Here is a 13151-nt window from a genome sequence, read left to right as displayed (position 1 = left end):
ATAGCATCTAAATTGTGTTAGAGCTAGTTTTGTTATTTTCACAGGCTTATTTGTCTATTTTAGAGATTGAGCAACTTGGTAGAACTAAGCCAAAACAAGGAAACTCGAGCGCATAGTGTTGAGGCGCCAATCGGGCATCTAAACGCTGACGTGCAGATAGCATTAAGGCAATACTTCATACTCTCTCAACGATACAAAATGCAAGCTCTTGTATCACTCAACGCTGTCGTTTCTCCTTCAATGCTACCTTTAATGCTAGTCGTGTCTCAACACTTAATACGTGCGCACCCAACATGTTTCAATAGCATCTTCAACAAGTTTTTACCTTAATTGAAGATGCAGCATCTCAATGCTCAATTGGGTATTGTTGTGAGGAATGTTCGAACTCAATGATTTCGACACGTACGATCCACAACCAACACCCAAAAAAGGTCTCGCTCCTAGCCAATTTTTGTTCGATCGGCGTCGGGTACCATTGGCAGCCTTTGTTCCCATTTTAGGGTAGGGTAGTTCCGAGAAGCTACTTCCATATGCCACTGTTTTGAGTTCTTAGAATAATTTAAAGGTTTTAATCACTTAATTTTCATCGGAACCATGATGAAGTTTAGCTGCATCATCACAATGATGCAGCTAGAGCTCGTTTTTCTAATCCGAGAGTGAACTCAAGTCTCCAATCATAAGATTACGGGACTTTCAGCTTCATAAGTTCGAAATCATTTTCTAAATGATTCCCACAAACAATTAACGGATTGTCGTTCGAACAAAACCGTGACATTTTAATCAATACACGAACAATTAAAAATCAAATCTAAAACTCGAGAACCGATTAGAATAATAAAAGCTATTTATTTTAGTTGAAATTTGAAAATGAATGAAAATTAAAGGCTGCACGTTCTAGTTTCAAAGCAAGGCATCTCTCTGCCTCTCATATATATATATAAAACAGAGAACTCCGATCTAGCATTCTACCATTCCACTGATCTGATCTTCTTTTGCCTTCTCTCTTCCCGTCGGCGATCTGATCGGCCGTTGAACCAGAGAGAGCAGCCGCCTCCGCCGCCGCTGTTGCTGCTGCTGTTGCCGCCGGAAGATCGCCGGTTTCAGGTAATTTAACTTTATGAAGCTTTCTCCTGTTGTGAGCATTAGCATTTTTCACTTTCTTACTCATTTTATTCCCTTCTTTCAAAATAAGAAATCTAAGGTAAAATCAAAGGGCAAAATATTTATTATTTTTATTTTTTAAAATTTTTAAAATTAGTTATAATATAATATATATATATATATATATAATTAATTAATTAGGAACTAAAATGAAATTTGAGCTATAAATCTATAATATTCTAACCAATAAAGCTTTATAATTAATTAATTAATTCATAATAATGGGTAGTGAAGTAATTTCACTATAATTATTTAAGACTACTTTATTATAATTTCAAGAAAATTTTTGTTTTAAAAAAAAAAAATAATAATATTCATTTCCTTTTTTTTTAGCTTACATTTAATGGATTTATATTAAAATTTAGAACTAAAAAAATAATCTATAATTCACTAAATAAAATTTTATAATTTATGTAGAAATTTATATTTATAAATGTTTGTATTGATTTTATTTTTTTAGTTGAAGGGGAGGATTGCATTCATAATGCTTAACTTAAAACTGCCATGGAAGTGGAAAGAGGTACATTTTCTTCTCTTTTATTAATAATATCCTACAATACAATATTTTTTTCCCGATAAATATATATATATTAAAAATGTCGGAAAAAAATATCTCCCAACGAAGTATCTATATGGCGGTCAGAGCCGTTATAAAGAAAAACGATTTTACCGTTTTAAAATAAATGAAAAAAGATTTAAAATATATATATTTTATAAACTTTATTTAAACCGCTAGTTTTCACAAATTAGGAGTGATCTAACACAATTTAAATCAATGAAAAACTAAATGCGGAAACGTTCTGAAAACATAAAATCCTCACGTTGCCCTATGACTAACTTCTCTGACCTATTCATCACTTACGTGCTACTGTCTCGCCTGAAAATCATTTAAAAAATAGGTTGAGTATTAAACTACTTAGGATCTCCCCTTTAATACATAAACCATCGCATGACTAATTGACGAAATCAACGGACCTTGGTGGTTAAATACACCCTAACTAATTTTTCTACTTAAAAATATTTTCAGCAATCATTACCTGAGAGTGTCTATTAGTGTCTGGTTACTCTATTTACACAAAGTGTAACCTTTATCACGTGAAAATCAACATCCACTCTTACGCTTTAAAATGACCATCAATGACTGGTTACCCGATTTATTCAGTTGATCAACTCTTACCAAATGAACATTTCATAATAGAAATTAATTAATTTTTTTTGGTATATCTTCAGCATTTATTAAGTAAAATTTCCATTTACATGGTGTCAGAACCAATCATTCATGATTGGCCAAATCGTTGATGCAAATAATATCCAAATACCAAATTTTCCCCCTATATACCCTCTGTAAAGTAAAAGAAGCTCTTGGGAAGATCAAAGAAAGAACCTGTTCGGTGTTCTCGTTGAAAGACGGGGGCGTACTCCTTGCTTCTGGGGACATTGATCCGAAGCTCGAGTACGGTCCGTGCGCCGTTTTTCTTCTCTACCATGACGACGAATCAATTGATTTAATGTAGGCATCGCTCTTTCCTTTGTCCTTCCCCCCTCTTTCTTTTTGCCCTCTCACTAGTGATTACTCCCGATCCAAAGCACACTGGTGGGGTGACAGCAAGTTTTGGTATGTTGGGGGATATCATTATTGCCGAACCCAATGCCTACATCGCATTTGCGGGTAAAAGAGTAATTGAACAAACATTGAATACGACCCGTGTAACTCTTACCTTGATAACCATTTTATGTAATTACAGTGGTCCGAGTGATCAATAGTGGTTGGTTACTAGATTCTTAACTAACCATTACCACAATCTCTTTAGATCTTCAAAAATTTTAATTTTATCTCGATCATCGAATAATTATAAAATATATTTTAATATACAATTTATATACGACCCAACCATCTTAGACTTGGATTAGACTTGGATTAACAAAGAAGCTCGTTAATGGCGGAAAAAGCCTGAGGAATCTGTTCTCTCTATTTCGCTCCCACTTTTTCCAAGAACGTCCATTAACCCACGACTAACCTTTCTCTTTCCCACCAACTTACTCTACTTTTACGGATTCACCATTCCCCAGCTCTCTCTCACCATTACTACCGGCTTTTTCCATTGCTTTAACTGAACTTCCTCTTCCGTATTCTGCTTTCTGCCATTGCCACTCTCATTTACGCTTTCAGGTAACCTCTCTCTTCTTCGCCCTATTGCCTCTGTTTTTGATTCGTATAATTGCTGAAGCAGGGTTTGAGCGGTAATTGTTAGTAGTGTTTCAATCTTCGCTGATTGTAATGTAGGTTTGTCTTGATTCTACCTGATGCTGTTTGTTCTTCGATTTACTGAAAGAATACTGATTCCTGCTAATTGAAACCGAGAGAGAATGGACAAAAACTTCCTGGAAATGAGGCAGCGATTCTGGATTTAGAGGGTTTTAGAATAGAGTGAAAAGAAAAACGAGGAAAAAACAACGTAGTAGAACATCGATCTTTGAGTCTCATTTCTAATTTTAATTGAAATATCTGTAAGTTCAATGTTGAAGAAGTGGGTTCAATTTGTGTATGTTTTTGTTCTTGACAGTGTGGGTTAAACTCTTCGGGAAAGAAGATGGCCAAAATTTTTGTTCAGGTGGTTGTGATTCTGTGCTTGGGTTGGTGGTGGTGGGCTATAATGGTGGACGCTGAGAACTTGAAATACAAAGACCCTAAGCAACCAGTTTCTGTTCGAGTTAAGGATCTTCTTGGCCGAATGACTCTGGAAGAGAAAATTGGTCAGATGGTTCAGATTGACAGGAGCGTTGCCAATGCTACAGTTATGAAAAATTACTTTATTGGTAAAGCAATAGTCTCTCGCTCTCTCTTTTCGTCACACTTTCAGTTTTATCCATATGTTCTTGAAGATTTGCACGTTTAATGATAGAGTAGTTCAGACTTCAGAGTATTGTTTGGTGCTATTTTCAATTTAGGGAGTGCTAAGTTCCTGATTTGGTTTATGTCTACTCTGAATGGAAGTTGTTCTAAGCTAAATTTTGATTCTTGTAACCAACAGCTAAGGTGGTGAACTAGTCATGCTTGCCCCTTTGTCATTAATTTGAAGCTCTATATGATATCTTAGAATATTATAGTTTTTCTTAGTGTTCATTCAGTTCCAAGGAGAAGAAAGCTGAAGATTAATTGATATCATTTTCTTCATAATAACACCTTTGTTGTAACTTTGTTTTGAGTTTAATAGGTACATGAGTAGCATGCTGTTAGATTATATTTGAAGCATTGTAGCTGTTATAATGTTGTTACTGTGAGTTATGAAGTTTTGAAACTATACTTGTGAGAGGGGAACAAAACATTCTTTATAAAAGTGTGAAAACCTCTCCCTAACAGACGTGTTTTAAAACCGTAAGGCTAATGGCAATATGTAACGGGCAAAAGCGGACAATATCTGTTAGTGGTGGACTTGGACTATATATTTGTATGTTAGTTTGTTGAATTGATCTGTCTAATTCGTGTTCAAGGGCATAATCTAGAGGGTATTGAGTTCCATTATTACTTGTCACAACTAGCGAATGATTGAAGAGCTTCTCATTCGTACAAAACCCAAACATTTACTATTCAAAATTTGATTGGAGCCCAATGACAGAACTTTTCTAAGAGCATGAACTGTGAAATTTGTGCAGGAAGTGTGCTAAGTGGTGGTGGAAGTGTGCCGCTGCCAGATGCTCGTGCTCAAGATTGGGTTGACATGATAAATGATTTCCAGAAGGGTTCTCTTTCTAGTCGATTGGGCATCCCAATGATTTATGGCATTGATGCTGTTCACGGCCATAACAACGTTTACAATGCTACAGTATTTCCTCATAATGTTGGACTTGGAGCTACCAGGCAAGTTCTTAAGAAATTAGGGATCCCAAACAAGCTTGAATTGGATCTAACAAAATCCAAAAACTTCAATATGAATTTAGAAATTAACTCATGAAAGATAAGAACTGAATTGGCTCGTTAATCAGATATCTCTAGGCAAGAAAACTTGCTTGAGATTTGAATCACTTCACGAGCGAATGATCTAGTCAAGCTTGAATGATTCTAAATATATTACATAGAATTGCAAAGAAACTATTCAAAATTTGGATCACTTCACAATCGAGATGTCTTAGTTTATAACACCTTTACATTTGTTCGGTCCATTGCTTCTCCTACACAGGAACCCTGACCTACTTCGAAGGATTGGTGCAGCAACAGCACTAGAAGTTAGAGCCACAGGGATTTCTTATACCTTTGCTCCTTGCCTTGCGGTAATCCCATGTTTTTTATTGAATATCTCACTATTTGTTTGAGTAGTGAGCTGGATATATAACAAGGAAACTTCTTTTAGGTTTGTAGGGACCCGAGGTGGGGGCGGTGTTATGAAAGCTACAGTGAGGATCCAAAACTTGTGCAAAATATGACTGAGATTATAATTGGTTTGCAAGGAGAGCCTCCTGCTAATTATCGGAAGGGGATTCCTTATGTTGGTGGAACGTATGGCCTTTGAACATATAGAATTTTAATTTTCATTTTGTTATAAAAAAAAACTGTGAATTCATGCAAAATGTTGTCTTGTTCCTCAAATTGCTGAGACAATATCTGATTTCTTTGTAAAGTCCTTTCCTACTCTCTGCAAATTTATTTAAAACACTTCAAATTTTCTTTCAGGAAGAAAGTTATCGCCTGTGCAAAGCACTTTGTTGGAGATGGTGGGACAACTCATGGCATCAATGAGAATAATACAGTTATTGACAGGCATGGACTGCTCGGCATTCACATGCCTGCCTATTTAGATTCGATCATCAAGGGCGTTTCATCGGTAATGGTTTCGTATTCTAGTTGGAATGGAGTAAAGATGCATGCCAACCGTGACCTGATTACTCGCTTCCTCAAGGGTACCCTTAAATTTAAGGTATGTCTGACAATTTAATGATGCTGCTGACTGATGTTTTCTAATTTTACTATGAGCATTTTCAGGGTTTTGTCATCTCAGATTGGGAGGGTCTCGACAGAATAACTTCTACGCCGCATTCTAATTACACGTACTCTGTCCAAGCTGCAATTTCAGCTGGCATTGACATGGTTGGTGGCTCTCTTTAAGGATACCTTAAATCAAACTTGGTCTGATTATATGATTGATGCGTTGCTTTGAAATGTTGGAGTATTTAGGCTTTGGTTCTGTGTGTTTTGCAGGTCATGGTTCCTTACAAATATGCGGAGTTCATTGATGATCTTAAGTTGTTAGTGAAGAACAATGTTGTACCGATGGATCGAATTGACGATGCTGTTGCCAGAATTTTATCAGTCAAGTTCACAATGGGACTTTTTGAAAGCCCCTTGGGTGATTACAGCCTTGTCAATGAGCTTGGGAGTCAGGTCTGACTCCAATTAGAGAAAAACCTAATAATTGTTCTTAAAACATTTCTCCCAAATGGGTTATCTCGTGAATGTTCTCTTACAACTCTATAAGTTGGAGCGACAAGCCTTATTGACATGATTTTGCATCTATGATTAATAGGCACATAGAGACTTGGCAAGAGATGCTGTGAGGCAGTCACTCGTACTGCTGAAGAATGGTAAAAATGATAGCGATCCGTTGCTACCCCTTTCAAAGAAGGCCCCAAAGATCCTTGTTGTTGGTACTCATGCTGATAATTTAGGATATCAATGTGGTGGGTGGACCATTGCATGGCAAGGATTCAGTGGCAACAATGCTACAAGGGGTATGTTTCTTTTCACTCATTCTTCATTACCCATATTTGAGATTTTTTTGTGCATTAAAAATACTTCCCGACTAGTTGGGAAGATCTCTAGGATAAGTTTTGAAAGTGCATGTAACAGCTCAAGCCTACCGCTAGTAGATCTTGTCTTCTTTGGACTTTCCCTTCCGGGCTTCCCTCAATGTTTTTAAAATGCGACTACTAGTGAGAGGTTTCCACATCCTTATAAAGAATGTTCGTTTTCCTCCCCAATCGATGTGGGATCTCACAATGCGGCATCATTTTAGCATTGTTCCAATAGTTTGGAGGTTTATGTTAATTGAGGTATTGAATGTGATCCTTGTTTGCTAGTAAAGTGTACATATATATAGTATTAGTTGTAGATGACAATTTTTTTTTCTTATGGACTTCTTGAATACCAAAACTTCCCAAGATAAGCTATATTATTCTCTCCTTTATGTTCATTCTTCAGGGCTTTCCCTTTGATATTAGAGTAGAAACAAATTTAGATTCCTTTTCCTGATCGGCAGGAACTACCATCCTAGCTGCCATTAAATCAACAGTTGATCCGAGCACAGAGGTTGTATTCCGTGAGGATCCCGACAGTGACTTTGTTAAGTCGAATGGCTTCTCATATGCCATTGTCGTTATTGGCGAAGCCCCGTATGCCGAGACAGGAGGGGATAGTACGACGCTTACCATGTTAGATCCAGGTCCAAGCATCATAAAAAATGTTTGTGAGTCTGTAAAGTGTGTGGTGGTTGTCATTTCTGGGAGGCCAATTGTGATGGAACCATACATTTCATCCATGGATGCTCTTGTAGCAGCTTGGTTACCTGGGACTGAAGGCCTGGGAGTCACTGATGCCCTCTATGGAGACCATGGGTTTAGTGGGAAGCTTCCAAGAACATGGTTTAAATCTGTAGATCAACTGCCAATGAACTTTGGAGATCGACACTATGATCCACTTTTTCCTTTGGGTTTCGGACTCACGACTGGATCGGTCAAGGACATCGTTGCGAGGTAAGTACTACACCATTACTCCATCTCATTTCCATCCATCTTTATGCATTTTTAGGAAATAATTCAATGTCATTAAGATGTCTATTTTCGATTTCATTTTATGCATAGGTCGACATCAGCAGGAACTCGAGGAACACCATCCTTTATTGCAATGATCGTTGCTACAATCGCCGTTTGTGTACTGCAGGTACACTTCTAGTTCTATCTAGCAGTCAGCAGCAGGCATTAGTATGTTGAAAACTTTGGTGGTTATTATTTGAGGAAATTTTGAGGTCCATGAGGTTACAATATCGTCAGCCTCGGATGCTTTGCCATTTATTTTAGCGACTGGTTTTATGGATTGTAGTAGCAATAACTTCTCAGTTCCATTTATATATTAACCTTTATTTTCTTCATCATGATTTCCTCTTCCACTTAATAATCTTGGGCTATATCTTTCGTATATTTGTTTAATTTGTCGAAAAAAAGTGTGACGTTTTTGGTGTCTTTTATACCAAGATAAAACTTGATTCGGTCATTCATATATTCGATGTCGATGGTTGTGCATTTTTTTTTATTAAACCATAATATGTAGAAGAATATAGATTTATTTATTTATTATTATATAGGTTTCTCTATCCATGCTCCTTGTTTGTAAGACGTTTAGCTCTCATCGTTGCACATACTAATATACATATGGTATGCCTACAATTTGCTACTATATGGGATATGTGATATTATTCACTAGAATTATAAATTTTCATCGTTGTGAAAATGTTACACTTCTAAAAGAACCTATATATATAATATATATTTCGTTCATTAACGATATAAAATACATATCTATACTAAGTAGAGTAAGGTTTAAGACATTTTTAATCTTCAAATGTGCATAACTCGTGTATGATTTATTCTAACATAAGAATCTTCAAATATATCTATGCTCACGTTGACAATATGATTTAACCCTCAATATGATTTATTCTAACATAAAAACAATTTCTAAAGTGAAATTAAGAATGGAAATAGATACATACTTCTTCTTCAGGAAAACTGGTTTTAGAAGTGTTGTAATTCTTGATGTGAATGTGAACCATCCAAGCATGTGTGATGCACGTGCATCCATATCAAACCATCCTCTGATACCTTTCTCTGTTACATATTCATAGAGTGAGATGGACGAAACTACAGCATCAAAAGACGAACCAAACAACGAAATAAAATAAAGGATTTTCGTGTTAGTTTTTACTTGTAAGGTCATTAGAATTGTAGTTGAGCTCCCCATGAACTGATTCCCTGTAAAAAGAACGATCAATAATAAAAGAGAGAAGATATCTTATGTAATAGTCGGAGCCCACCGCTAGCACATATTGTCCTCTTTAGGCTTTCCCTTTCGAGTTTCCCCTTAAGGTTTTTAAAATGCATATGCTAAAGAGAGGTTTCCATACCCTTATAAAGAATGTTTCGTTCTCCTCCCCAATTGATGTGAGATCTCACATCTTATGATGATGATGATGCGAAGATCTTAATTCTTACCTGACGATGATGATGATGCAATGATCTTAATTCTTACCTGATGATGATAATGAAGACGAGGAAGAATATGATTCCCACTTGTTGAACTTGAGAAGCCAAGAATCCGATCCGATCTCTGAGGAGGAGAGTCCATCAACCCAGCTTCGAAATTGGGTGCCCTTCATGTCACCATATAACCCTCTCATTCCATCTACCAATTCCTCTCTACTTCGCTCGTTCCCGCTCGTATCCACAACTATCCCTTCTGCATGAAAGATGGACTTCAGATGTTCAAGATACACCTCCAACTTCTCGACTTCACCGCGCCTCCATCTTTCGTAAAGCACATAAAATTTCACGACTTCAAAATAAGGATCAGTCGTCTCCACTTTGCAGCAGCAGCCTTTGAAATCTATAATGTCTCTAGGGGACAGATTTGGACCAAGTTGGAAGCGGCCTATAGCCTCTATGATCCCTCCTGCACATCTCTCAGTTGCATGAGTTATTTTCAGGTTGTCCTTCACATTCTCGGCGTACCATTGCAGTAGCTCTTCCTGTGCATTGCTTACCTACACAGATGAGGGAAACATTTGGCACCCGAAATCTAACAGTTCACCGTTGATATGTACTTAGATGATGAAGAGTTTTCAAGGCCACAGACCATTACACCATAGACATTGGGGACACTGAAAAGCTCGGTGTCGTTTCCAGAGTCGCCGCAAACAAGAACATTGGCTGGAACTTTCCCATCAGCTTTGAACTTCTTGAGAAGATATGCAAGCGCCTCTCCTTTGCCAGCACGTTTTGGCAATATATCTAAAGCAATTCCACTGCTGTAGATTACTTTTACATCCAACTGACATAGTATATTCAATGAGTTAACAGGGTAACACAGGGCAAGCAAATGAGTGCAGAAGAGAAAGATTTGCAGTATAAAACAGAGTGTTTTTCTTGAGAAAGATTTGCAGAGTAACTCCATTGATTCAGGAAGGTTCTCCTCACCCAAGACTATCACGGACAGAACAAATCGTTTTTTTTTTTAAATTTTAAATACCATCCTTGTAAGAGCTTAAGCCCACCGCTAGCAGATATTGTCTTCTTTAGGCTTTTCCTTCCGGATTTCCCCTCAAGGTTTTAAAATGTGTTTACTAGGGAGAGGTTTCCATACCCTTATAAGACATGCTTCGTTCCTCTGTCCAGCCAATGTGGGATCTCACAATCCACCTCTTTGGGAGCCCAACGTCCTCACTGGCACACCAACTGATGTCTGGCTTTGATACCATTTGTAATAGCCCGAGCCCACCACTTGCAAATATTGTCTTCTTTGGTCTTTCTCTTCCAAGCTTCCCCTCAAGGTTTTAAAACACATATGCTAGGAAGAAGTTTCCACACTCTTATAAGGAATGTTTCGTTCCCCTCTCCAACCAATGTGGGATCTCACAATCCACCCCCATGGGAGCCCAGCGTGCACCGCCCGGTGTCTGGCTCTGATACCATTTGTAATAACTCAAGCCCACTGCTAGCAGATACTGTCTCCTTTGGGCTTTCCCTTTCAGGCATCCCTTCAAGGTTTTAAAACGCGTCTACTAAGAAGAGGTTTCTACACCCTTATAAAGAATGCTTCGTTCCCCTCTCCAACCAACGTGGGAGCTCACAATTTTAGTCCTAAAACTTAAAAGTTCCGTCTTGGTCTCTAAACTTTCAAAATGTCTTTAATGTCTAAAGTTCTAAGTTTATTTCATTTTAGTCTCTAAACTTTTGAAGCATCTATATTACTTCTTCTAGTTCATAAACTCTTTAGAACATCTACATTACTACTTTTAGTTCCTAAACTTTCAAGACGTAAAAAAGATAACAATCATTTTGGTCCAGTTGAATTCAGCAATAAATCCAGTTCAGACCAACAAAATAAACATCAACTTACCCCTCGTTTCTCCAAGCAATCAGACAGAGCATCCGCCACTTGGGGACCTTTATCCTTCTCTATGAAGAAGCTAACCTTGAAAGGCCGTTGCTCCGTTTCTGACTGTAATATCCTCATTTTGTGCAGTAGGTTGAAGAAACATCCCAATCAAACCAATTAGGGCTAGAAACAAAAGCATCCTCAAGAAGCAATGAGATATACAGAACATCAATTCAATACATAACTAAGGAATGAAAAAGAAAAAACAAATCAAATTATCATCTCTACCTGCGGCTTGAGTTCCGGAAATCTTAGGGTTTCCTCCACAACTACATCTCGATTCCACTTCCAATTCAGAAATTGTTCCCATTTATCATCTGAAACCATCAAATCGCCATAAGCAATCTCCGTTCCAACCGACATTATCGTCAAATCTGGAGTCAACAGAGGCCTTTCCCTTCTCAACTTTCTGTAACTCGTCGGCGATCTTCCAGTTGAGAACACAAGAAGAGAATTCCGACGGTAGTAGGCTTCCCATAGAGCATTAAACTTGAGAAGCGATGTGTTCTCATCATCGTCATGATCGACCTGTATGTACAATCTTCAATTCGTTAAAATTTCCGGATGGAAAATGAAAAAGGCTTCGCGAGGTTGAAGAAACTCACCATTGTTAAATCAAGATCAGAAACTATCATGAGCTTCGCGGAATCATCCAGTCGATCCATTGATGATGAGTCCGTTCTTCAAGATTCAGATTAGCCCAACTCAGGGGACGAAAAATCGTGATGTCTGCTGAATATTTATACCTTTTTCGCCGTTCAAATGCCGACTGTTGCAGTTCTCAAGCAAATTCCTGTAAGGTTGAACTTCACGTTTAGTTATTGAATTTGTGTCTATTTGAAGAAAAAAAAAAAAAAAAAGCTTTTTTGATATATCACGTAATTTTAAATATTTAATTTTTAAAAACTTATTTCACACAAATGGGATTTTTTTAAATTTAACAAACACTTTTAGTTATTAGATATCGGTTTAATATCATTTTTATAGTCCCAAATGACCTTTGAAATCGCTCAGAAGAATTTTAAAGACAGAGAAGAACTAAGGTTCCGGTGACCCGTCAAATGCTCTGCTACTGAGCTATGAACCCTTGCATCCGTACATATTTATTCAATGCTCTACAACTAAGGTTCATAAAAAAAGAAAAATTGAAATGGGCTCAACCAAGTTTGAACTCGGTGACCTCCTTTTGATATGAAATCAAATGCTCTACCACTAAGCTATAAACCATTGCATCTCTACATATTTATTAAAATTGACACCTTTGAAATCGCTCGGTACAATTAAGGTTCATAAAAAAATACTAATACTAATTGAAAAGGTCTGTAGTCAAATACTCTACTGAAGTAATTGAAAAGAGCTCAACCGGGTTCAAACTAGTGACCTCTTAATTTGCAATCAAATGCTCTACCGCTGAGCTATGAACCCTTACATCTTTGCATAGTTATTAAAATTCACACATTTGAAATCACTCGGTATTTCAAAGACAAATGCTCTACCACTGAGGTTCATAAAAAATAGTAATTGAAAAAGGTTTAATCGGGTTTGAACCGATGACTTCTTGATCTGTAGTCAAACGCTCTACTACTAAGCTATGAACCCTTGCATCCCTTACATGTTTATTTAAATTCACACATTTGAAATCGCTCGAAATTTCGAAGACAAATGCTCTACCCCTAAGGTTCATACTTGATAGAAAAATAATAATAGAAAGGGCTTAATCAGGTACAAAAACCTCTACAATCAAATGCTTTAGTATTGAACTACGAACCTTGCATATTTGTATAATAAT

The 13151-nt window shown here is 37.1% G+C and overlaps 2 protein-coding genes across 4 annotated transcripts; one reads left to right on the top strand and one right to left on the bottom strand.

Annotated features, from left to right (window-relative positions):
- The first annotated feature begins 992 nt into the window (after positions 1-992).
- Positions 993-8303, top strand: LOC111467651 (beta-glucosidase BoGH3B). Of its 2 annotated transcripts, XM_023112632.1 has the most exons (12): positions 993-1104; positions 1622-1681; positions 3726-3978; positions 4816-5020; positions 5340-5430; positions 5511-5656; positions 5831-6074; positions 6140-6244; positions 6356-6538; positions 6681-6885; positions 7413-7905; positions 8014-8303. In XM_023112632.1, the coding sequence occupies exons 2-12, from the start codon at positions 1646-1648 to the stop codon at positions 8102-8104; spliced, it is 2052 nt and encodes a 683-aa protein (XP_022968400.1). In that variant the 5' UTR covers positions 993-1104; positions 1622-1645; the 3' UTR covers positions 8105-8303. The 2 variants fall into 2 exon arrangements, with proteins under 2 accessions (XP_022968400.1, XP_022968399.1); XM_023112631.1 differs by lacking the exons at positions 993-1104; positions 1622-1681 and adding an exon at positions 3090-3331.
- A 542-nt stretch (positions 8304-8845) lies between these two features.
- On the bottom strand, positions 8846-12174 carry LOC111467778 (sucrose-phosphatase 1-like). 2 transcript variants are annotated; one of them, XM_023112840.1, is made up of 8 exons: positions 11968-12174; positions 11591-11890; positions 11324-11425; positions 10061-10255; positions 9480-9968; positions 9421-9436; positions 9134-9180; positions 8846-9036 (listed from the first exon to the last, which is right to left on the bottom strand). In XM_023112840.1, exons 1-8 carry the CDS (start codon positions 12025-12027, stop codon positions 8944-8946), a joined length of 1302 nt encoding a protein of 433 aa, XP_022968608.1. In that variant the 5' UTR covers positions 12028-12174; the 3' UTR covers positions 8846-8943. The 2 variants fall into 2 exon arrangements, with proteins under 2 accessions (XP_022968608.1, XP_022968607.1); XM_023112839.1 differs by lacking the exon at positions 9421-9436 and having other exon boundaries at positions 9458-9968.
- Between the last annotated feature and the right edge of the window lie 977 nt (positions 12175-13151).

The sequence above is a fragment of the Cucurbita maxima genome, unplaced genomic scaffold, assembly GCF_002738345.1.
Source record: "Cucurbita maxima cultivar Rimu unplaced genomic scaffold, Cmax_1.0 Cma_Scf00034, whole genome shotgun sequence".
Lineage (NCBI taxonomy): Eukaryota > Viridiplantae > Streptophyta > Magnoliopsida > Cucurbitales > Cucurbitaceae > Cucurbita > Cucurbita maxima.
This window is presented reverse-complemented; position numbering and strand designations above follow the sequence as displayed.